This window comes from Giraffa tippelskirchi, chromosome 6 (genome assembly GCF_054371585.1).
Source record: "Giraffa tippelskirchi isolate mGirTip1 chromosome 6, T2T-mGirTip1v1.2.pri, whole genome shotgun sequence".
In the NCBI taxonomy this organism is placed as follows: domain Eukaryota; kingdom Metazoa; phylum Chordata; class Mammalia; order Artiodactyla; family Giraffidae; genus Giraffa; species Giraffa tippelskirchi.
In genome coordinates, this window is record NC_137280.1 from 117,264,973 (window position 1) to 117,288,164 (window position 23,192).

General features: G+C 61.0%; 2 protein-coding genes across 6 annotated transcripts; both read right to left on the bottom strand.

The window, feature by feature from the left end:
• Positions 1-454: 454 nt before the first annotated feature.
• Positions 455-9,141, bottom strand: MEX3D (mex-3 RNA binding family member D). Of its 2 annotated transcripts, XM_081502662.1 has the most exons (3): positions 8,229-9,141; positions 1,340-2,699; positions 455-1,160 (listed from the first exon to the last, which is right to left on the bottom strand). In XM_081502662.1, exons 1-3 carry the CDS (start codon positions 8,833-8,835, stop codon positions 1,124-1,126), a joined length of 2,004 nt encoding a protein of 667 aa, XP_081358788.1. In that variant the 5' UTR covers positions 8,836-9,141; the 3' UTR covers positions 455-1,123. The 2 variants fall into 2 exon arrangements, with proteins under 2 accessions (XP_081358788.1, XP_081358789.1); XM_081502663.1 differs by having other exon boundaries at positions 455-2,699.
• Positions 9,142-14,398: 5,257 nt separating this feature from the next.
• MBD3 (methyl-CpG binding domain protein 3) lies at positions 14,399-23,148 on the bottom strand. Of its 4 annotated transcripts, XM_081502704.1 has the most exons (8): positions 23,075-23,148; positions 22,818-22,906; positions 18,515-18,674; positions 17,861-17,998; positions 16,931-17,021; positions 16,489-16,666; positions 15,669-15,866; positions 14,399-15,583 (listed from the first exon to the last, which is right to left on the bottom strand). In XM_081502704.1, the coding sequence occupies exons 3-7, from the start codon at positions 18,614-18,616 to the stop codon at positions 15,674-15,676; spliced, it is 702 nt and encodes a 233-aa protein (XP_081358830.1). In that variant the 5' UTR covers positions 18,617-18,674; positions 22,818-22,906; positions 23,075-23,148; the 3' UTR covers positions 14,399-15,583; positions 15,669-15,673. The 4 variants fall into 4 exon arrangements, with proteins under 4 accessions (XP_081358830.1, XP_081358829.1, XP_081358828.1 ...); XM_081502703.1 differs by lacking the exons at positions 22,818-22,906; positions 23,075-23,148 and adding an exon at positions 23,027-23,060; XM_081502702.1 differs by lacking the exons at positions 22,818-22,906; positions 23,075-23,148 and adding an exon at positions 22,914-23,029.
• Positions 23,149-23,192: the final 44 nt, after the last annotated feature.

The window sequence follows — 23,192 nt, forward strand, 5'->3', positions numbered from 1 at the left end:
GTCTGGCAACCCCACACCCCATAGTCCTCTGCTCCCAACTAGATGCCTGGGGCACAACACCTGAGGCTTATCACTTAGATGTTCCTCCAGCCCATGAGACCTCAGGACCCCTCCTGGGAGGAAGACCTGCCCCTCCTCTGTACAATGTCACCCTGGGGCAGGTGCCCCAGGAAGCGACCAGTATCACCACTCTCACACATGGCTCACAGATGTCCCCATGGTTGGTTGTCCCCTAAGATGTGGGGTCCTGAGGATAAGAGGACCTGCCTGGACCACCTCTTACCAGAGCCCCGATAAGATGCCAACAGCACCTGGCTTGTGGCAAAGCCTAGAAGCAGGATATCCTGAGCCCTAAAGCTTTGACCTGGAAGACTAGGTGGGTGGGGCTGGATCTAACCCCCACCCCCAGCCCTCCCCCATGCCCACCCACCCCACACCAGGCCAAGGTCTCACATGTAGTAAAAAGACTTTATTAAGAAGGCTTTGAAGTCAAAAAATAAAACTCTTGATACAATTTTCTGAACCCTTAGGTCAGCTCAGCAAATATATAATCAGTAATTTAGCTGTGTAAGATTAAAGGTCCGTTACTTAAAATAAAATATATTTTAGTCTTAAAATTTATTCCATAAAGTACATATTTCCCTATAAATTCCCTACATATACACAAGAGGTAAAAAGTAAAAGTTTTTTTTTTAAAAAAAAACAACAAAAATTAAAAACTGTCAACAGAAACCACAGCAGAAAGGGATTAATAATTAAAAAAAAGTTAAAAAGTTCCGGACGCCCCTCGCCCCCTCCCCCCCACCCCCCTCCGGCCTGCGCGCGGCTTACATGCTACAGGGTAACAATATGATCCCCGCAAAGGGAGCCATCCTCCTCCTGGAAGTTTCTGCAGAGGTTGAGACCATGGGAAAACAAACACTGTCAAATTGATATCCGCTACATACAAAAGAAGTACAACCCAGAGTTGTAAAAATCCTGTTTTGTTTTTTCTTCTTAAAAAGATCACCCAGGGCTGGGGGCGGGGCGGGGGTAGGGGGTAGGGAGTGTCTTAAATAAAAAGTGCAAGCAGGCAAGCAGGCCTTTTCTCTCTGGTTTATTTTAACCTGTCGACTCAATACTGTCATTTGTTAAGAACTGAGGTGCCGCTTGGCCGCGTCGTCTCCACGCCTGGGACCGTAGAGTTAAAGCTCATCTGTAAACACTGGCCACGCAGCCCGCCGCCCGGCCCCCTTCTTCCCCTCCAGGCCCTGCGCCCCCACCCTGCGCCCACTGATGGCCCCAGGGGGTGGGGGTGGGGGTGGGGGTGGGACTTTGGGCGTGCGAGGGGCCCACCTAGGAAAAGATATGAATGGCCTGGGTGGCGGGCGTGCGGCAGGCCGGGCACTCCGGCTCGCTCTTGCCACAGATGCGGACAGCGCAGTCCATGCAGAAGAGGTTGTGGCCGCAGGGCACCAGCGCGGCCATTACCTCACCCTCGGCGCACACCACGCACTCTCGCGCCAGGGCCGCAGGCGCCGGTGCCGCTGGGGGCTTGCGGCCGCTCTCGGGGGCGCTGGAATCCAACGCCGAGCACGAGGCGGCCGAGGAACTGCTGGGCAGCGAGGTGGCTGTGGAGAAGCTGGCGCTGCTTGAGAAGGACGTCAGAGAGCCCTGTGGGGGCCTCCAGGGCAGGGCGCCCACTGGGTCCGGTGCAGGCCGGCGGGCCAGCGGGAGCTCCAGGACCAGGCCACCGGGCTCGGGCAGCGTAGGCGAGTGGCGTGGTGTGCCGGTCCCGCTGCTGCGTCGGGCACCCGGGGCTGGTGGCGCGGGGGCCCCATTGACCGCTGAGCAGCCGCCGAAAGCCGGCAGTGGGGTGGCCCGCTCGAAAGGCGCCCAGATGGTGGCCGCAGTGGGCACGGTCAGGTCCAGCGCCAGGAAGTCGAAGCCGAAGTCGCAGTCCTCGGGGGCTGGTGGCCCCGTGGGGGCCCCAGGACCGTCCCCGCCGAAGGTGAAGCCCCCGTTGCCAGAAGCGCTGTAGGGGCTGGCGGGGCCGGCGTCTGGCACGGGCACCGGCGGCCCCCCGCGGCTGCCTGCGTAGAAGGACTCAGGGCCTCCCGGGGCGCCCAGCGCAGTGTCCCCACGGAGGCTGGCTGTGGGCGCTGGGGGCCGGCGGCCCGGGTTGGGAGCTTTGGCCCAGAGGCCCGCGGCCGCCCCGAGCAGGTCCAAGCAGACATCTGTGCCGTTGGAGTGGAAGTCACTGTCGGGGCTGGCGTCGGTGAAGGCCCCCGTGCGCAGTGTGATATGGGCCTCGATCTCCTCGCGCGCCCGGTCCACGTTCTCAGGCATGCCCGTCACGGCAAACACCGGCTCCTTGTCGCGCCCGGGCGTCACGATGTATGTGTGCGTCCGTTGCTGGATGCGCTTGATGGTGGCGCCCTTAGGCCCCACCACCAGCCCCACCACGCGGTAGGGCACGCGCACCTGGATCGTGGTCTGTCCGGGCAGGTTGGGTGGGCCCTGCGTGGTACCCGGCAGCCCGCCTGCCTTGCTCCGCGTGGCCCGGATCACGGAGAAGTGCTCGGCAGCCGACAGGATCTCACGCTTGGCCATCTCCACGTCCTCCTTGCGGCCGGTCACGATAAAGACCGGCTCCTCCCCTCGCACGGGAGTCTTGATGTACGTATTCGTCTTGGCTCGCAGAGCCTTGATCTTGCACCCTGGGGGTGGGGGAGGGGGAGACACGGTGAGGGCGTGGACCCCTCCCCAGGACAGCCCCTCCAGGGCCGCAGCTGCATGGGACAGCTGGTGACCTGGGTGGGAGCCCCCACCTTCCAGCTGTAACATCAGACTGCCGCTCTACATGTCCTTCCTCCTCTATAGGGACACTGGTCACTGGATTCAGGGCCACCCCAACCCATCATGACCACACTCTAACTACATCTGCCAAGACTCTTGCCTGGTAAGGTCACATTCTGACATTCCAGGTGGACATGGATTTGGGGGGACACCTTTCAACCTACAACAGGGCCCCTCTTTGCCTTTTTGACAATCCCCCTGCTATGGGGCAGGGGTTTGCTATAGGACCAGAGGAGACACTGAGGCCCAAGGATGGAGGGAGGGACACAGAGTGTCCCTGAGATTACAGCCATGTGAAGATGGAGCCCAGGGCTGGAGGGAGGTGGCCACAAGCCCCAGGACGCCAAAGCTTGTGAGCACCACTGGAAGCCAGGAGGCTGGAGAAGACCCTCCCCTGGAACCTCTGGAAGGAGCATGCCCCCTGCCAACACCCTGATTTCAGATTCCCACCCTGCAGAACTGTGAGCGTTCAGTTCTAGTTTCAAGCCGTTCGGTCCGCTATACCCGACAGAGAACACTCTGACATCGTGACCGGCCGCATACGCTCTGACACCAACTCCCAGACTGCCTGGAGGGGAACCCGAGGCCTGGGTGGTGGGAACTTCTGATCACATGACCCTCCCCCAACAGCAGATCCTGGGCCCCAGGTCAGAACACCTCCACAGGCCCCCAGTGGTCCCAGCCACGGAGGGGAAGCTGGGGACATGACCTGGGGGTTCATCACTGCTGCCCAGGTGGGCTGAGGGTTGACCCTGTGGAAAAGGGCTGGGACATCTGTCGAGGAGAGGGTCAGTCATGCAGGGTCCTTGACTTGGCACTTCACCCAGCATCTAGGTGGCCCTCCCAGGGCTAAGGGGAAGCCACCCACGAGAAATCTAAATGTCAGGTGTGGTTTCACTGGGCCCCTGACACCCCATTCCCACCCCAGGGCCTTCTGAGACATTGTGAACTGGGGCCCAGGAGACTGGGAGACCCCACACCCTCTAAGTACTGGGAAGGCAGAAGGACACAGGAATATTGTTTCAGTGCGGCACAGAGGGCGGCTCTGAGTGGAGTTAACAGTGTGGCTAAGTTCTCAACAAGAAAAGATACAAAGTAAGCCGGCAAGCCTTCTGTGCTGATGAAGTCAGAGTGATGGAGCCTGGGTCCCAGGCAGCCGCCCCTCACCCACAGCTGAATAAAAGCGGGGCAGGTGAGCAGGGGTCTGCCATCTCTCAGCCTCGCCTCCTGGTCCCTGGGCATTTCCTCTATGTCCACCCGGGGTCTTCCCATTGGTGGCTGCCCGGCCTTTCTGGCAACTCCAAAGGCACCCTGACCTGTGGCTGCCTCCATGCCTGCCCTGATGGTCTCCTTCCTACTTGGCTGCTGGGAAGGGCCTCTACTGCAGTCCCCTTGCACTTGACCTTTCCCATCTGCAACGTTACTCTCACATCCTCTTCCTTCTCTGCATCACATCACAGCCTGGCATGCCCTCCTCCAGGGAAGCCCACCCTGACTATACTGGGCCAGGCCCCAGTACACACTTCTCAGACCTTATGTCTAACTTTCTGAACTCTTTGAGGCTGGGGGACTGGGGATACCCTGGGCATCTGAGGGACCATTCCATGCCTCAATTTCCTCATCTGTCAAAAGAGAGCAGAAACAGACCAGCCTCATAGGTTTGGGGCAGGATCTGATGGGCCAGGGACTGCAGCCTGCCCCCGTGGGGGTGCCTCAAGGTGGGTGGAACCCTGCAGCTTCCTGTTCACAGGACCCCATCCTGCCCTGACCTGAAAGCAGCCTCGGGTGGAGCCCTCAGTGGCCAAACAGAGCCAAGCTAACCACCCTCACTTCAGCTGTGATGGCTACTGGCCCCCAACCCCACCTATACTAAGACCCCTAGAGGTGGCAGAGCTTGGGGGCGTGGTACTGCACAAGACAGGAAACTGGGGCTCCAGGAGTGACCCTGGGGGCTACTGCCAATTGGTGGGCACAGCAGAAATGCAGATTCCTGGACCCTGCCCCACCAGGATTCCAACTCAGAGAACCGGGGAGGGCAGGTGACTTCCCCTGGCCCCAGCGAGCCCCATAGCTCCCCACAGGCAGCCTAGTTGCAGGCAGTCCTGCTTCCTGCTGCTCACATGAGCCTGGACCAGGATCCAGGCCACCCCTGCACTGAGTGCACTAGGCATTCAAGGAACCAGGCCCCAAGGGAGCCCATGCAAGTGACCACAGACCACACTTATCCAGGGAACCTCAAGGCCACGTGGGGGAGCCAAGGGCACCACCCTGAGAAGGGGGCTGTGTGCTGGGGGAGCGCTCCTGGCTAAGGGGACAGTGGGGACAGCGTTCCACAAGCAGGCGGGTGCTGGGACAACCCAGCAGGGTGCTGTCCCAGAGCAAGGCTGAGTCACAGTCGGATGTCTGGGTACAAAGCTGGCTCCCAAGTGAAACAGGGACCCGTTGGGCAAGCAGGGAAGGCTGCGACCCCCAACCTGGGCCTGGGGATGGCTCTCTTCCTATTCTCCCCACTCTGGGTGGGTAAATAAGAACATCAAGGCATGGCCCCCCCCATCACCCTAGGATCATCCCACAGGGATGGGGCCACACACAGGCAGAGAATAGCAAGCAGAGGCCCCTCTCACCGAGGGATAATGGAGGGGACCTAGGTGGCTGGCAGGTCACTTGTTCCTGACCGTGACCTAGTGTGCTGCAGGCCAGGCCTGGTGCTGAAGATCCAACCCCAACACCCCCAGTCATGGCCACACTGCAAACTCTAGCAAGGGGAGCCAGGCAGGAGGGCACTGGGGAGGGTGGGGGCGGGTCTCAGAAGGAACTAGGCCAAGGTCAATGGCAGCAGATGTGTGCCAGCCCTGGCCACTTCGGGCTGGGGTGACACCCCCCACTGGTCCTTCTGAGTTTCCACTTTCTTGTTTATGGAAAGGGGTCAGCTCCCGACACACCCAACCCTGGAGCCAGTTCTCTCCCAGCTCGCCTTTTCTCCCCACAGTGCAATAAGAGCCCAAGAGACTAGAGTGCAAATTCTAGCCCTACCAGCTGGCTCTGGCCGCACTTCCACCTCTGCCACTTTACCCTCCTGGCCTGGAGGTGGCAGGTCCTCTCTAGGGGATGCCGTGGGGCAGGCTGAGGCCCCCCTCAGTGGGTCCTCTCAGTCCCTCAGGCACCAGGGAGCACCACAAGGGTCATGGTCCCTACCCCTTGCCCAGAAGGTGCACAGACCTAGCGGGGCGAAGACTGAGGCTCACGGAGCAGCATGGGGTCGTCTGGGAAAGGGAGAGCCTAGGTCTGTGGCTCTGGTTGCCAGAGGAGGCTGGACAGATGCGCACCCCCTCCATGAACTCCAGGGAAGGGGTGGCCTTGGACCAGGGGTCAGACAGAAGAGTAAGTTCAGGGCAGGCCACAACCCCTGCACTTGGGCCAGCAGAGCAGAAAAAAGGGACAGGCTCCATGTTCAAGGGACCCACAGGGTAGACGGGGCAGGGTGGGGGACTGTGACCGGAGGAAGGGCACAGTGTGTCTTCCAGGCTGTGCTTGAGAACTGGTGAGAGAAGATGAGAGCCACAGATACTTCAAGAGTGGGGAATAAGGGCTGCTGAACCTGCTGACCTGTCCTGGCACGCGTGCTCCACCCCAAGGCCCTGCACCCGACTTATGGGGTGGCGACTGTATGCCAGCCAGGACTGGGCGGAGAACCAGCATCTTGCTTGAGAATTTTCACAAAAACCTCCATTGAGGTGCTCTCCCCTCACCCCCCCATCACAGAGAGGAGCCACCCTAGATGCAGGGGGAGCTCTGGGGGTCCCTGCCATGCTGCCTGCCATCAGTGGGAACCCAGGCGGACATCTGGTAAACGGGGACCAGAGGTACGAGTAAGAGACAGGGTGGAGCCTGAAGACTCAGCCACCAGACCGCTCAGATGAGACCAGAGCCCGGGGCCCTCTGCTGCTGCCCACACCCCTAGGGTGCTGCCACCTGCATCTACAGGGGGCTTCCCTCATGCTCCACCATCCACGGATCAGCCTAGTGACCTTGGGCAGCATCTCCGGCCTTAGTCTCCACATCTGCCCCCAAAGGGCTTCCGGACACTTGGCCTGGGGTGGCTGTTTTCTTCCAGGTCCCAGTGCAGTTACAGGGGACAGGGCAGGGAGGGAACGGGGCAGGGAGGGGAAGTGTCCAGTTGGGGTCTCTTGGTGCCTGCCCATAGCCAAGGACCCCCTGATGGCAGTCCCCTGACCTAGCACCACACCTAGCCCTCCTTGTGTCCACATGTAGGGTGGACAAATGAATGACTGAATGTACCTGCAGCCGAAGCAGCAGGCTTGTGGGCCCCAAGACCCCACCCACCCGGAACTAGTAGAGGGTGATGTCTGGGCATCCCTGTGGTCCTCTGCCCATGGCGGTTAGGGTGACAGGTCATCTTGCAACTCAAGCCCCCCACACCCTTCTCTAGCTCCCGTTACGGAGGTCCCAGAGGCAGGGTCCCCCAGCCCCATCTCAAGCCCCGCCCAGGACCCACCCCAAGTTCTAGAACCTGGCTGACCAACAGGGAGGCAGGAGCCCAGAGGTGCGGGCAAGAGAAAGTTGAGGCTGGTGGGCAGGCAGCTAACAGGGTGGGTGGGTGTGTGCTGGGCCGGGCACTGCCCACCACCCTCCGGCCCGCCCGCCCCGCAGCTCCAGGGCCAATGAGCAGCCGCCGGCCTGATGTCACCCAGCCTGGCTCTCTAACAAAGAGAACAATGGGGCGGCTGCAAAGACCTCCGACAATGTCGCTTCGGGATCCCCACACCCTGGCCAGAGGAGGGCTGTCAGGCTGAATCCCCCTAAGTGGCTTTCACAGGGGGTCCTTGTGCACACCCCAGATACCTGACTGGGGGCTGACAGCCGGGAGGGATATTCGCTCACCCTGTCCTGCTCCCCACCCCCAGCAGGGTGCCCAGGCTGGCAAGTCCCTCTTTGTGCCACCAAATCTCTCTCCTGACCCTGCCAGAATGCCCTCGCCCCTAGCCCCCCTCACACGCGAGCGAACCGCCCCGGGCCATTTCTGGGTGGGGAGAGGGCACAGCCCGGCCCGACCCCCTTATCCCCAGGATGGAACCTCCGGGAGCCCAGGGCCCAGGCAGTGAGCTGCACGCAGGGCGCTCTCCAGGCTGGAGGCGCCCAGACAAAGGCGGCAGCGGGGCCGGAGCGCCGAGGGGAGGAGCGCGGGCCGCGCCCAACTTTCTCCCGCGGCCAGCGGCAGGACAAAGGCGCACAGGCGGCCACCGAGGCCCGAGCCCACGCGGGGCGTGGCCGGGGTCTGGTGTCCAGCCGTGGGCTAGGCTGGGCGGCCCCTCTGGGGGCGATTCGCGCGGAAACCCCTGGGGCGGCGCCCCCCGACGGCGACCACTCACCCTGGCGACCCACGATCTCGGCGACGTGCTCGGAGCTGGGCACGGGCACGCACTCGGTCATGTTCACGCTCTTCTTGCGGCTGCCGATCACGCTCATCTGCTCGGCCAGCAGCGTCGGGGGGCCCAGCGCCGCGGGGTGGGGCGCGAAGCCTGCGAACACGTCGGGTGGCGACGGCCGAGGCGGCGGCGGGGGGCTCACGTCCGGCTCCAGCAGCGGCAGCGGGCCGGGGGCCACGGCCACCCCGGGCGCGCCCGTCTCAGGCCCGTCGGGGGGCGCCGGCTCCGCCGCGGCCCCGCCGTCTGCGCCTCCAGTCGCTGCACCCGCTCCGTCTCCGCCGCCTGCGGTCGCCCCCTCCTCGTCCTGGTCGCCCGCGCCCCCCAGCCCCAGCCCCGAGAGCTGGTCCAAGGCCAGGCGCAGCGCGGCGGCCGCGTCGTCGGGCTCGGGCGGCGGCCGGGGCGCGGGCGCGGCCTCATCGGCGCCCTCGGGCAGGGGCGGCGGCGGCGGCGGCGGCGGGGGACCCGGGCTGGGGTCCCCGCAGACCGGCGCCCCGGGTCCGCCCCCGCGCGCGCCCCCGCCGCCGTCGGGCTGTCCGGTGGAGCTAGGCATGGCGGCGCTAGCGCTCGGGCCCGCGCTCCCGCCTCCCGGCCGCCGGCCGCCCCCGCCGCCGCCGCCGCCGCCCGCGCCGCCGCCCTCCGCCTCTGGGAGCTCGGCCGCCGGCCGCCGGCATCCAGCGGCGGGGCGGGGCGGCGGCGGGGCTGCTCGGGCGCGGGCGGCGGCGGCGCGGCGCGGCTCTGCTTGCTTCTCGGCGGCGGCTGCTAGTCGGCGGCGGCGGCGGCGGCGGCGCGGACGCTCCTTCCCTCCGCCCTCCCGCCGCCTCCCTCGGGCCGCCGGCCGCCCCGCCCCGGCCCCGCCCCCGTGACGCGGCTGCCGCCAACAATGGGGCGCCGGGCAGGGCGCACGCGCGGGGCGGGTGGGGCGGTCACGTGGCGCGGACACCCCTGCCGCGGGCGCCCGGGCGGGCCGGGCGCGCTGGCACGTGCAGGCGCGGCCGCAGGTAGGTGCCCGCGGCGGCCTGGGCCCAGGGTGCGCGAGGGCGTCCGGGCCCTCGTCTCTGCGCCGGGGTCCTGGGCTCCCCACTCCGAGACCGCTAGCGCCCCAGCCGGGCTCTGTACTCCAACTCCCTTCCTCCCCGCGGTCCCCGTGCACACCTGGCTTCTGGGCAGCCCCGGGAAGTCACGGGCCCCCACATCCCCTAAGTGGTGGTGTTTCCGGGCTTGGGTTGGTTTCCACAAGCCAGAGCCCTCGGACGTGAGCGCCGCTGGGTAAAATTCCCGAGAGCGGTCCCGCGTGCCCACGCCTAAAGCCATCCTGTCCTAGTGGCCTCCAGCGGCCCTTCGGGGCCTTCTTTTTGCCTTTGGGACGAAAGAGCCATCCGGTTTCCCTTTTTGCATGGGCTTTTTGGGTGGGAGAGGGGACGGCCTGCCCCTTTGCCCAACACTGGTCTCTCCCTTGGGTCTACTGCCATCCTCACCGGACTTGGGTTCCTGCCCTGAATCCCATGGAGTCCCTCAGTCGTAGCTGCTCCAATGACTAGATGGTCCTTTACCTTGTCTCTTCTCTTCACGAACTCTTGTCTCTCCTGGCAGGTGCCCCCTGCCCCTTGAAGCCCTCAGCTCCCTGCCTCCTCCTCATGCCTTTCCCGACCCCAGGCTGCATTCCACCCAGTTTCTCTCTTGGGGTCTGAGAGGAACTTTTTTCCTTTTCTGTGTTTGAATGCTTTCAAGTATTGATTACTTCATCCTGACTTATGTCTAGTCCCCTCCCCCCTAGGACTGGGCTCCTGGAGGCAGGCACTGGAGCTACAGAACTGCTGGGCTCCCAGGAAGCACTCAGTGTGTGAGCCCAGCACTCCCTCCCGTGCCTCCCTTTGTTCCAGCCACAGGTTTTGTCCCGTCTCCTCACCCAAAGTTCTGCTGGCTGTAGCTGGTGTTCAGGGCACAGGGGGACCTGCCCTGGCCCACCTGGCCAGCCTCAAGTCCCTCTGGTGCCCCCTGGGGGTAGGGCTGGGGGGGCGGGCCTTGGTGCCTGCTCATCCTTCCCCCTTCCTGGGACCCCACCCAGGGTGGCATGCTGGATGCTGAGAAAGGGGCTCAGGTGGGGTGAGGAGAAGGTCAGGAATGGAGGAGACAGTGTTTGAGCTGGGGCAAAAAGTGGTACCCAGCCCTTACTGGTGACAGATGGGGAACAGGCCAGAGTGGCTTGTCCTGGGTGCACCCCTGTGGGTGGTCGTGCGTGCACACATGTGTTCTTCAGACAAGCTCGGACTGGTGAGAGTTAACAGCACAGTAGCAGGAGTTCAACATCAGCAGGAACTCCCCCAGAAAGTCAAGCAAAGAGACAAAAGGTGGAGGAAGAGAAAATAGAGGAAAGGGAAAGTGGATGGAAGTTGTCCAGGAAATAATGGAAGGGATAGTGGAGCCAGAGCCTCCAAATAGCTAGGACCCCACAACTTGTTCTGGGGACTCGGGTGTCCTGGAACCACTAAGGGCTTTCAGATCACATTCCAAAGGATCAGGAAGAAAGCCGAGGTTCCTAGGGAAAGTGATGACTGACCCCAAGGTCCATATCAAGAGGGAGGAGGAATCAGGATGTTTCGGGCCGGCAGGTCATCACAGATTAGCTTAGTATACTGCAGGATGCACTCCAGCAAAACAAGGGAGTAAGTAAATGAAGAAACAGGTGCTGCCCCAGGAAGGTGAGTAATGTGGGGCTGGTTGATCATCTGAGGGGTTTGACTGAGGCCACTGAGGGTGTGAGGGGAACCAATCATCAGAAGCAAAGACTACGATTTTAAAAGAAGGCTGTCAGGGAAGAAATGGACAAGAATGAAGAGAGAAAAGGAACAGGGACTCTGGGGCCTTGATTTCAACATGCAGTTGGAGACACCTGAACAATGAGCGCCGCAGAATTGATGCTTTTGAACTGTGGTGTTGGAGAAGACTCTTGAGAGTCCCTTGGACTGCAAGGAGATCCAATCAGTCCATCCTAAAAGAGATCAATCCTGGGTGTTCATTGGAAGGACTGATGTTGAAGCTGAAACTCCAATACTTTGGCCACCTCATGCGAAGAGTTGACTCATTGGAAAAGACCCTAATGCTGGGTAGGATTGGGAGCAGGAGGAGAAGGGGACGACAGAGGATGAGATGGTTGGATGGCATCACCAACTCGATGGACATGGGTTTGGGTAGACTCTGGGAGTTGGTGATGGACAGGGAGGCCTGGCGTGCTGCAACTCATGGGGTCGCAAAGAGTCGGACACGACTGAGCGACTGAACTGAACTGAACAATGACCTGTTATATGTACATGTGGATTTGTTCATGATGGCCCTGTGGTGATGCGCTTTAAAAGTCCTTTTAATAAAATAAAAATTAAAGAAATCTACATTAAAAGTAAATCAAAGTCCTTTTAGAATTGCAAACCACCAATCTCTTAAGTGATTTTCATGCTGAAGTATTTAGGGGCAGGGGGTAGTGTCTCCTTTGAAATGTACCAGAAATAAGATGGAGGGATGGACAGAAAGGTGAATGGGGGTTGGGGGAAGCTACAAATGAAATGGCAGTCCTGGACCCCTGGACAGGGTACTCCCCTTGGCACTGTGGACATTTGTGGCTGGGTCTTTCCTGATGGCTCAGAGGTAAAGAATCCACCTGCCAATGCAGGAGATGTGGGTTCGATGTGTGGGTGGGGAAGATCTCCTGGAGGAGGTAGCAACACACCCCAGTATTTTTGCCTGGGAAATTGTATGGAAAGAGTATCCTGGGGGGCTACAGTCCACAGGGTCGCAAAGAGTTGACCACGACTGAGCAACTAACCAACAACATCCTCAGGGGATAGGGGACACTGTGGGGTATGAAGCAGCCTTCCTGGCCCTACCCACTTCATGCCTGGAGTCACCTCTCTACTCCCTGGAGTAGTTTTCTGTGGCGCCATCTCTCCAGCCTCCACCCTTGAATCACAGGGTGTTCATCTCCCTGTGTGACTATGTCCTCACTTTTTATATGGGCACCAGGCATTGGGCTGAGGGTCACTCTACTCTGTGTGACCTCATCTTAATAGTGACGTCTGCAAAGATCCTATTTCCACACAAGGTCCTGCTCAAAGATTTAGGGTTTGGGATCCAGATGTATCTTTTGGGGGGACAAGGCGATGCACCAGACCTCCTTGGGTGCAGAATCACCAAGCTGAGAACTGCTAACCCCCCCACACCCACGCCTCTGGCGTGAAGCGCCTGGATGGTCACTTAAAATGCTCTCAACCCTGCTCTTAAAGTCTAATAGAACATCAGAATGAAACTGTTGCGAAGGGTCCCTGATGGGTCGGCTGACACCCAAATTGGTGAGGATGAATTTCTCTACTCGGTTTACTGAATCAAACGCTCATCTTTTCCAGAAACATCTGTGTAGACACACCCAGAAATGTTTTACCAGCTGAGTGCCCCTCAGCCTGGTCAAGTTGACCCCTAAAATTAACATCACGGCGTGGTTATGTCTGGCTTCTCACGGGGTGACCAGCGTGTTCTCAGTGGCCGTCCACACCCATGGTAGCAAGTGTCAGGGCTTCTCTGGTTTTTGTGGCCAAGTGATGCTCCTGTGTCTGGAGGAGCTGGATTTTTGTATTCACCAGTGGATAGACACTTTGGCCATTTTTTAAAAACAATTATTTATTTATGGCCACGCTGGCTCTTCATTGCTGCAAGGGCTTTTCTCTAGTTGCAGAGAGTGGTGGCTACTCTACTTGCGATGCACGGGTTTCTCATTGTGGTGGCTTCTCTTGTTGTGGAGCATGGGCTCCAGAACACACCAGCTTCAGTTCTGGTGCAGGGGCTTAGCTGCTGGGGCATGTGGCATCTTCCTGGATCAGGGATCAAACCCATGTCTCCTGCATTGGCAGAGGAATTCTTTACCACTGAGCGATCAGGAAAGCCCTGGCAGTCCCTTTTTGAGAAGCTTCACCTGAACTTATAGAGTGGGTGTCATCCCCCCGAACCCCCCAACCCCACCAAGGATCAGTGTGGAGTTCTCTGTTACTCTGTCCAGTCATGGCCCCCAGCCCCATGTAGCCAGGGCAGCTGAAGAATGCAGTGCCTAAGTTGTCACCGATTTCTATATCCATAGCCACATGTGACTGGTGGGGGTCCCGCTGCTTCCTCTGACCAGAAAGTCCCAAACTGTTGCATCACTGTCCCAAGTCACCCCCGGCCCATCAACCTGGGAGATCCTGAGGTGATGGGTTTCCAGGGCTTCTGTAACAACTGTTTATCCCGAGGGGACGGCAGGGACAAGGCCCAAGAGGCTACAGTGAGCTGGGGGAAGCTGAGGTTGCAGGGGCCTGGCCACGTGGCCAGGCATGAGCTGCCTCCACTGAACAGGAAATTGTTTTCAGGGTAATGTCCCCCAAAGTCACCCTGGGGCCTGTGAACACATCACCTCACAGGGCAGAGAAAACTGCAAGAGGGATTAAGCTAAGGCCCCTGAGATGAGGATGACCCTCAATTCCCTGGGGGTCCCAGTATCATCACAGGGTCCTTATAAAAGGGGGGCAGGAGATGCTGCACTGCTGTGAGGAGGGAGAGAGGGAGGGAGGGGCCACAAGCCGGGGATGCGGCACCTCTAGGAGCTGGAAAAGGCAGGAGCCGGTGTTCCCCTGGAGTCTCTGGTGGGACCAGCCCTGCCCATGCCTATAAGAGCCACAGAGTAGGAGGGCCCAGACCACCAAAGCCCTGACCAGTTGTGGATGCAGACAGAAGCTCTGAGGGTCCAGGCTAGGTGGCCGGGCAGTGGGGGAGCCAGGGTTCTCCCAGCTCCTGAGCCTGGCTATGGGTCAGGAGAAAAGCCAGCCATGACCATTCCACCAGGGGTGGAGGGACTGCTGGAGTGGGGTGGGTGGGACCAGCTCTCTTGCTCACACTGCTGGGGCCTGAGCATCAGGAGACCCCACCTAGGGCCATGAGGAAGCCACCCACCATCCTTCCCACTCTCTGGCCCAGGGAGACGATGAATTTGAGGGAGGCTCCCGGCACGTTGACACAAAACTCCCGAGTTTGGACTGAGGCTCCCAGCACGTTGACACAAAACTCCCGAGTTTGGACTGACACAATGCCCTAGGCCATTTTCGCCTGACACGCTTTATTCAACACTACCCACAGAAGCCTCCCGCAGCCTCCTGGCTCCCCTCAGGGCTGCAGTGGAGGGGCTTTCCTGGGGCCTGTGGCTACCTGGGCAGTGGTGCTGCAGCCTCCATGGGGCAGTGCCCAGTCCTCAAGGCTTTGTGCTTTGACTGAACTTGGGAGGACGGGGTCAGCCAGCCTCTTGGCTGGTGTCCTCAGAAGGAGCCGGCAGTGTGACCCAGCCCCTGGAAGTTCCCAAGGCCACCACAGCCCAGGGAGTCCGGACAAACGAGGCAGTGACCCGGGCCTCTCTTGACAGTCATGGCCGCAGGTGCAGCAGGCATGGGACAGGTCTGGTGTTCACAGGCCGCACCGGCCACGGCTCAAGCCTCCAGGCTGATGGATGGGCTGCAGCGAGGGTGCTGGCCGGGATCCACTCAGGCAGCAGGGTCTCCCTTCGCCCAGGCCCTCGGGCTGTTGGGAGTGGGGCAACACAACTCTGCTCGCCTTGTTCTGTGGAGGCCGCCACCCAGGCCAGCAGGAGATGGCACCTGATGAGACCCAGGCCCAAGGGTGGCGCTACCCTGGAGCCTGGCCCGAGTCTGGCTGTGAGCAGCTAGTTCTCCGTCCGTGGTGAGACCATCAGGCTAGGCCAGGTCGGAGACAGCGAGGTCTTCAGGTGCCGAGGCCTGAGTTCCCGTCCGTGTGAGGCCAACAGAAGGTTCGCAGCAACGGAGACGTCTGGCCCCCAGGGGACTGTGAGTTTATTGCGGGTGCGCTGCGCCCGGCTGGTGGGGCTGGGGAGCCATCCTGTACTGCCTCTGGGAGTGCGGACATGTAGCCTGGGACATCACCCCTCACGGGCCCAAGTCAGAAGCGAGACTGTTCCACACAGGTTTCTCCAGTCCTGGGGAGCCTCGCAGGCAGCCTGGTGGCAGTTGTCCTGTGTGAGGAGCTCAGGGCAGTGGCCGTGGGGACCGGGCTGGCCTGAGTGTGGCGTGGAGCAACCACCTGAGCAGGGGCTTCCTGCAGACGGGCCAGGCCCTTCAGAGAAGCAGATGTGGGGGGTCCATCAGGCGAGGGGCCGTCCTTCAGAGCTCCTGTGACCCAGGGGAGGGGGCACGCCAGGGCAAGGTGAGGGCCGAGTCTGAGGTGGCCCCATGCAGGCGGGCTGGTAGGCGGGGCACCTGCAGAGACAGATTGGGTGGCGTGAGTGCCTGGCCAGCCCAGTGCTGCTGCCGCAGGCACAAAAGGCCCCAAGCCTGGTGGCACCTGCTCTAGATGTGCTCCATCTCCGGGTCCTGGTCGGGCTCCTCCTCCTCCTCGTCCTCGTCCTCCTCCTCGTCAGCGCCCGCCCTGTCCAATGGTGCCTCACCGTCCCGGGCCAGCTCCTCCACGTGGGCCAGCATGTCGGCCATCAGCGCCTCCTCCAGCCTCTTGCGGACTTGCTGCACCAGCTCTTCCTGCTTCCTGGGAACACACGGACCCAGTGGCCAGAGTTTCCCAGTCTCAGACAGATCCTAGCCCCACGCTGTCCCACCTGCATTTGCCACTGCCCCTCCCCAAACCAGCTCTGCCGAGAGGGCCGCTGTCAACCTGGGCCCACCACCCCTGGGCCCTCCCTGTCTCCTCCACGTAGACGAGACTTCCTACCATCACCAGCCCACCCTCGGTGCCCCCACACTGATGGCCAAGAGTGCTCCCTCCAGGCAGGACCAAGGCCACAGTCCCACCTGGGCCCTGTGGTCCCCACCTTGCTGACTCTTTATTTCTCCAAGTGGTGCTTTAAACGTCGCCTGGACTCTCACACAGTTGCGTCTTGACCTATCACTTCTGTCACCTCCTGCCCACTCCCTCCACGTGAGGCCTGTGTGTGTGTGGTCTAAGCAAGGGTCCTCCCTTCTCACGGGGCTCCCCTCTCGCCAACCCCTAGCATTCCAGGTGCGGCTGCTCTGCCTTGCAGTCTCCTGCCCACCCCCACCCAGGGCCCCTTGAGGGGCTCACAGCCTAGCACAGAGAAGCTGCATGGCCAAGAGACCTGGCCTCTCTGGAGCACATAGCCTGTGGGGAGGGAGGAGGAGAGGGCAACTACCTGATGTCCTCGTCAGTCACCATAAAGGCCTTGCAGAGCGGCTGGGCCGTGTTGAGCCACACCCCGGGGTTCTTCTCCACAGCTGCCGAGAGCTGCCCAGTGATGGGCGTGGTGCTGGTGTGCAGGGCACTGGCGATGGCCGACAGCAGTGTCTCATCTGTGCAGCCGGGACCCACGCCTGCTGGGCATGGCGGATGGTCACCAGCCTTGCCCCCTCACCCCTTCTAAAGGTTTGTCCTGAACCTCTCTGCGGGTGGGCAGCCCGTGGTGACACAGGAGCACGAGCTGCCCGCGCAGTGACAGCAGGGAAACCAGACCCCCAAGGCTTCTGAGGACCAGTCACTGTCCCGTCCCCAGGGCCAAGTGCACCCTGGCTGGCCCCAGGCTGGGGAGCCAGAGCCTTGTCCCTCCTCTGTCCCCTGCTCCCCCTGTGGCAGGTCACCTTGCAGACCCTTGGGGAGGTCCATGGTCTTCACCAGCTCCTCCGCGATGTCAAAGGCATTCAGGCCGCTCAGCTTCTTCTCCCAGAAAAGCTGCCACCAGACACATATCAGGCGAGGGGATTCCCAGGCCACCCGCCCCCATAGCAGGCAACACGGGGGGCTGGGCTGGGGTCTCAGCGTGACCTCTGACCCCACACTTGCTGGGGCTGTTTGCACCCCAGGGCAGAGAAACCCCAACCCCGTTTCCGGCAGGATGAACACCTCAGACGTCTGACTTGCTGCTGGATGGTCTGTGGCCCCTTCACCCCACGGTTGGGGGTCAGGAGGCCCAGTCTCCACCTGGGCTGAGCCACGGGCCTGAGGCCCTGGGCGTGCAGTGAGCTCGCACCCTCGGGCTTTACCTTGAGACCCGGGAAGGGTGTCTAAGGGGTGAAGACCTAAATGGGAGGTGGGGAACACAGAGGTTTCTGACCTGTTACCCAGAGGGCTGCAGCCCACATGGCACCGAGGACACTGCCCACAGTGGGACCCCTGCCCTGCGGGTCTCCCAAGTGTCTCCCCTGTGCCAGCCATGGCCTCCTGACCTGCGCCAGCACCCCCACACCCCGCTATCTACCGGGTGTTTGTAAACACATGTGAAAACGTTGTAAGTCTTGGTTTTTGGCAAACAGTTCACAACACTTGCATATGTGAAACATCATTGACCTGCTCGTGACAGTGGCGGCTCAGGAGGCCCCTTGTGTATGTGGGGGTGGGGTGGGGAGACTGCTTCCCGTGGGACTGCACTCCAGGATGATGGCTCCTGATCACAGTGCTGGGGGCCCTGGGCCCACCAACTGGGCTCTGAAGAGTGGACTGAGCTCCAGAGCCCACCTGACCCAGAGCCAGGCCTGCTGCTGCAAGCAATCAAGGTGTCTGTGCGGGCTCACCTGCCGGGGCTGCTCCACAGCCTTCTGGGGGTCGCTCTTCACCTTGTTGCTGGGGTGGTTTGTGATCTTGGTCACTGGCTGCTTAAAGATGGATGCTGTTTGCCTGACCGGGAGGGCCGTGTTCAGGTCGGGCTTGCCCTGTGGAGATGGGATGGGGCAGGTCCTCAGAGGGCCTTCCTGTCAGTGAGGAAGCTGTGCTCCAGGGCTTCAGGGTCCCCAGCACATCCCCCAGCACCCCTGGACCAGAGGCAATGCTGTGCCCAGGCCTGGGCTGATGTGCTGCCCTTGGTGAGCCTGGCCAGGGGCTGTGGACACACACCTGCCCCCTCCTGCCTCATGGCCCTGTTCTCTGCAGAGCACGGGCCGGACGCCCTTAGCCACCTCTGTCCTGCAATCAGGGAAGGGGATAAAGTCCCTGAACACTTGTTTATTGGAGACTTGTAGACACTCCAGGTGCCAGGTGCCCAAGCACAGACCACAGCTGGGCCTCTCCTGGGCAGGTGACGGGCGGGTCCCGATCTTCCTTCTGCTTTTCCATAGCCGCCGAGTCTCCCCCAAGGAGCAGCCATGCATCTAACTCCAGGACAGGGGTTGTTGGTGGTGGTGGTGGGGCTCCCCCCCCACCATCCCCAGCAGCAGTTCCTGCGGGCTCACCTTGACCTGGCTTGGGGAGTCGTAGCGCACCCGCTGCCGGCCCTTGTTCACCTTGCTCATTAGCATCTTGCCCGTGCGGAAGTCAAAGGTGCTCAAGTCCATGGAGCCGCCCAGGTAGCGCGCCAGCTGAGGCTTGCTTCGGAACTTCTTCCCGCTTGGGCTGCGGACACAGAGGGGTCAGCGGAGGCCAGGCACCCACTCCCCCAGCACAGTGAATGCCAAGGCCAAGAGTGGGGACAGACGCCCCCACCTATGGCAGGATGTGGCCAGCCCTAGGAGCCTGGCTGACATTTCTGGAACATTCCAGAAGCAGACTGTGTTGCTGAGAAGCCTGAGACCTGGCTGTGAGGCCCTGCACCCTGCTCAACCCGTGGACTGGGCCAGGCCACTCGCCTCGCATGCTCAGAGCTCAGACTGCAGGTGACCAGCATGGGACCCTGTAACATCAGTAAGGACTGGTCACTGGGGACAAGGACGGGTGCGGCCGCTTTGAGAGACAGTCCAGCAGTTCCTCTAATGGTTACAGAGCAAGTCCACCTCTAAGTATCCAAGAGGAACCACAACACACGTCCACAAAAACACTGATGCCTCGTCACTCACGGAAGCTGACTTACACTGGCCAAGGGAAATGACCTGGATGTTCCCCGACCAGGGAACCTCACTCAGCCACAAAAATCCTGAGAACTAGTGAGTTGTACATGTGAAGCCTGCAGCAGGCCTGGCACCCATCCAGAACATCCCTGTTGCTCTCCGTCCCTGCCACTCTCCATCTGAAGCTGATGAGGGCTGCATTTTGTAGACCTCCCCTGAAGGCCTTTAGTCTGAGTTCATGCCAGCGCACACCTGCCCCCTCCAGGTGTCCCTGAGTACTGCAGACCAGCGACAAAAGCAGGCAGCATGGAATCCACGCTGAGTATCAGCTGGGCAATGCCAGCTCTGCCCTCCACACCTGCCACCCCAGGATTCCAAGGCCACCGGGGACTCTTCTGGAAGATCCGCTTTTCCCTTACTCCCTGTGCTGGCTGACGTGAACAGAGTTCACATCCTGACTCCACCTTCATGGGCAGAGGCAGGACCTCGAAAAGCCCTTGCCCCCACCCACTGCTGTCCTGCTCAAGGCCAGGGAAACAGAACCCAGGCTGCAGATCTAGGGCCAGGGAGCAGGGGTATGGCGCAGAGGTAGTTGAGATCTAGGGCTGTTTCAGGAAGAGCAGAATGGTCTAACTCTGACCATGGTGATAGCTGCACTACGTGTGATCTGTATGCTTTACACGGGTGACAGTACCTGTGTCTCCTACCTCAGTAAAGCTATCACAATAGTGAAGGTGAGGCCAAGTAGGTGGGGACTGCCAGCATCTGGAGAGCTAATGGATGCAGGTCTCTTCTGGGTAACAAGAACGTTCCAGAACTATATTGGTGATGGCTGCACCATGTGTGCGAATGTCCTAAAAACTGCTGAGCTGGACACTTTTAAAAACTGAGTCGTGCAAAACATGAACTATATATCCTTTTTAAAAACAGTTTTTGCAGACTTGTATTGGGACACAAAGATGTCGGAGGTATTTTATCCAATGAAACAAAAAAATCTTCTAGATTTGGTAAAACCTGACATACAGAACAAAAGTGGCCTTTCTACAGAACAAGGTCCACCCCAGGGAGCAGATGGACAGCCAGAAGCCAGCTGGAGGGCCTCCTGAGGCACTGGGGTGTTGTGGGGGTGGGAGCCAGTGCCCAGCGTGGACACAGGGCTGGGGGAGGGGTGAGGAATGGGCAGCAACCCCAGGCCTATAAGGGGGCTTGTGACCCAAGATGCCTGGTGAGGCCTTAAGAGCAAGACACAGCTGGTTCCAGCCAAGCCGAGCCTGCTGTTCAGGGAAGGGGGCCGACCTGCTGAGTACCACCTGCTTTCCTAAGTGTACTCCCACCTTTAAAATGAGCTCTGAAAGTCCTCTCTGTTCCACTCACCCCAAAGAGTGACGCTAACTGCCAAGTCCTCAACTTCCTGCCTGGACTGTAAATGACAGCCACAGCTGTAGCCATCTGCTTCATCCTCATCTCCTAGTCTTCAGGGCCCGGTTGCCAAGCTGGAGGCGGGTGTGTGTGTATGAGCCCTCCCCAAGTATGTGAGGTGACACCACCTCTCCTGCAAAGAGCACTGTCTCTCCACCACTCTGTGGACCAGGACACCAAGGTTCCATGTGCCCAGGGGCCAGGCTAGGATACAAGGGCAGCTATGTCCGACTCAACAGTCCTGAGAGCTGCCTTCCCTCTGCGAGAAGATACCAGGGAAATCCACGTGCTCCTGCCCGAGCACCTGGCTCCACATTGGGGGCTAAGAAGGCCAAGGACCCATATCCGAGAGAACACTGCAGGTTTCCTATCACAGTTCCCAGACCTCCCACTTCCTGGGACCAGGCAAGTCACCCAGACCAGAGGCCTGGGAGAGGCACTGGACTCCACACCCCCATCCTGTCTCAGGCCCTCACCTCTCATGGGAGCTGTCCAGTCCCACTCTGGAGGCTTTCCCTACCACCAGATCCCAGTGCTCAGGACCAGGGCCTTGGAGTGGGGTGCCACTGTCAAGAGGCCCTAAGAGGCTCCCAGGTAGGGAGCAGGTGGGGACAAGACCTAAGGTGATGGCACTACGAGGCCCTTCAGTCACTCTGGCCATGGTTCAGCTCCTGAGCCTCCTCACAGGCTCCTCCCACCGCCTGGACACTCCTCCTGGCTCCAAGGCCCAGCTCAGCCCTGGACCACCTATTCAGACAAGCCCTCACTGACCCACCCCAGCTCAGCTAGGCACCCCATCATTTACCCCTCACAGACCCCTGCATCTCTGTGTATGTTATCACCTGTAACTATGAAAGCAATGGGGCACTTGATGACTGGGGCACCAGCTGTCACCCAGGAGAGGAGACCTAGGTCTCGTTCCCAGCTGAATGGCCAGCAGTTGCTACAGAGACGTCTACTAAATTAACAATGGATTAAAGGCACCGAGACCTGCCTCAGTCTTTGGATCTAAAAGGAAGAAGTAAGCACACAAGTGTGCTTGGAATTAAATGAGGGCACGTGGTTCCTAGCCAGAGGCCACTTCAGGCACCTGGGAGGACAGAACCAGGATTCAAGTTTTCTAAAGAGCCAGCCAGGCAGTCAGATACAGTGAAGGGGAATATACATACAGGTCCCTAAGAGATGCTGATTGTAACCCCACTGTCTCCTGCTTGACCTTTCCAGACCACAGCCAATCAGTGTACACTGGAGGGCCAACAGCGCTTTTCCGACGAGAACCTGAGCTTGTCCCGGGCTGTCCCGGGCGAACTGCCATCCGTTTCCTGCTCATTTCCCTCACTCCTCCCAAAAGGCGGCTAGCAAAGGCCCAGGACCTGCTGTACACTCCTCACCACCTGGCAGGCATTCAACACGTGGCAGGTGTCCTGCTTGCCTGCCTTCCTGTAGCCAGGGTCCTGAAGCAAAGGGGAGGGAGCCATCAAAGCCGGCTCAGAAACAAAGCATCTTCACCAGTCAGAAAAAAAAAAAAGGAACAGAAAAGCAAACCGCAGGTGGTTGACGGTGTGGGGCTGGGCTTCCAGCCTCTTACTGATTGTTTCACAGAGGTGTGGGTCCGTGCTACCTCACCCAGGCCAAGGGCAGGTCTCCCTCCAGTCTGGGTATGTGGGATTCACAAAGGCTGCGTCCCCTGTCTGGCGACTGCAAGGGCCACTACCCAGGGTGCCCAAGGACAGAAGGGCGGATCTTAAAAGACACGCAGCTCTGGAGCCCAGTAGCCCTGGTAAGGGGCCAGGAACCTGCATCCCTAAGCAGCCCTCCCTGGTACCCCAGAACCAATACTGCTTCCGGAAACCCTGGCTCCCCACCCGCCCAGGCTGCGCCCGGCGCGGGAGAGCCCCACGCGGATCAAAGGGACACCCCAGCCCCCACCCCCGCCTCCCAGCGGCATCTGGCTCGAGCCGGGGTGCCCCTTGCCCAGCCGGCCGCTTCGCCGCGGCCGCCGAACAAAGGCCGCCGCGCGCCCGGGACCGGTTCCAGGGCCATGCGGCCGCGTGGGAAGCGCAAGCGCACTGAGACAGGGCCCCGCCGGGCACGCACGCGCACCGGGCTCGGCCCAGCCGGGCACGCACGCGCACTGGGCAAAGCGCCCGCCGCGCGCCGGCACGCACGCACGCATGTACGCACAACGCACGCGCGGGGCCCAGGCCGCGGCCCCGGTCCGGGAGCCCAGGCTGCCGCAGAGGCCGCTGGGAGGCGCCCGTTGGGGCCCTGCCCGGCCGGCACGTTCATTCACCTATAGTAAAAGACATCCCTGTGGCCGGCCGACAGCCCCGACCTTCTGGGCACTTCTTCCCTCTCCCAGCCCTGCGGGAGCGCCGGGCACTCCCACCTCTTCCGCTCCATCGCGCCCGGGTCCTCGGCCCGCCGCCGCCGCCGCTGCCGCCCGGACCCCCGTTCGCCGCCGCCGCGTTAGCTGCCTCCGCCGCTGCCGCCGCCACTTACCGCGGCTGTTCCGGCCCGCAGGCCCCCACCCTCCGCCCCCAGCCGGGCGCGCGCCGGCTTTGCCGCCCTCTCGGCCCCCTCCCCGCGCTCGCCAGCCCCCGCTCGGGGGGCCCGCTCCGCCCACCCGCCCGCGCGCGGGGCCCCGTGCTGCGCAGGCGCGGCGCAG

Bases quoted from the DNA above. Each gene is read 5' to 3' on its own strand.
- MEX3D (XM_081502662.1), bottom strand. From the start codon at position 8,835: ATGCCTAGCTCCACCGGACAGCCCGACGGCGGCGGGGGCGCGCGCGGG. The intron at 2,700-8,228 runs GTGAGTGGTCGC...CCCCACCCCCAG, and splicing joins CGAGATCGTGGGTCGCCAGG to GGTGCAAGATCAAGGCTCTG. The intron at 1,161-1,339 runs CTAGGTGGGCCC...AGGCGTGGAGAC, and splicing joins CAGGCCATTCATATCTTTTC to GACGCGGCCAAGCGGCACCT.
- MBD3 (XM_081502701.1), bottom strand. From the start codon at position 22,927: ATGGAGCGGAAGAGGTGGGAGTGCCCGGCGCTCCCGCAGGGCTGGGAG. The intron at 17,999-18,514 runs GTGAGCCCGCAG...CCATCTCCACAG, and splicing joins ACTCCCCAAGCCAGGTCAAG to GGCAAGCCCGACCTGAACAC. The intron at 16,667-16,930 runs GTGACCTGCCAC...CATGCCCAGCAG, and splicing joins CCTCCCCAAGGGTCTGCAAG to GCGTGGGTCCCGGCTGCACA.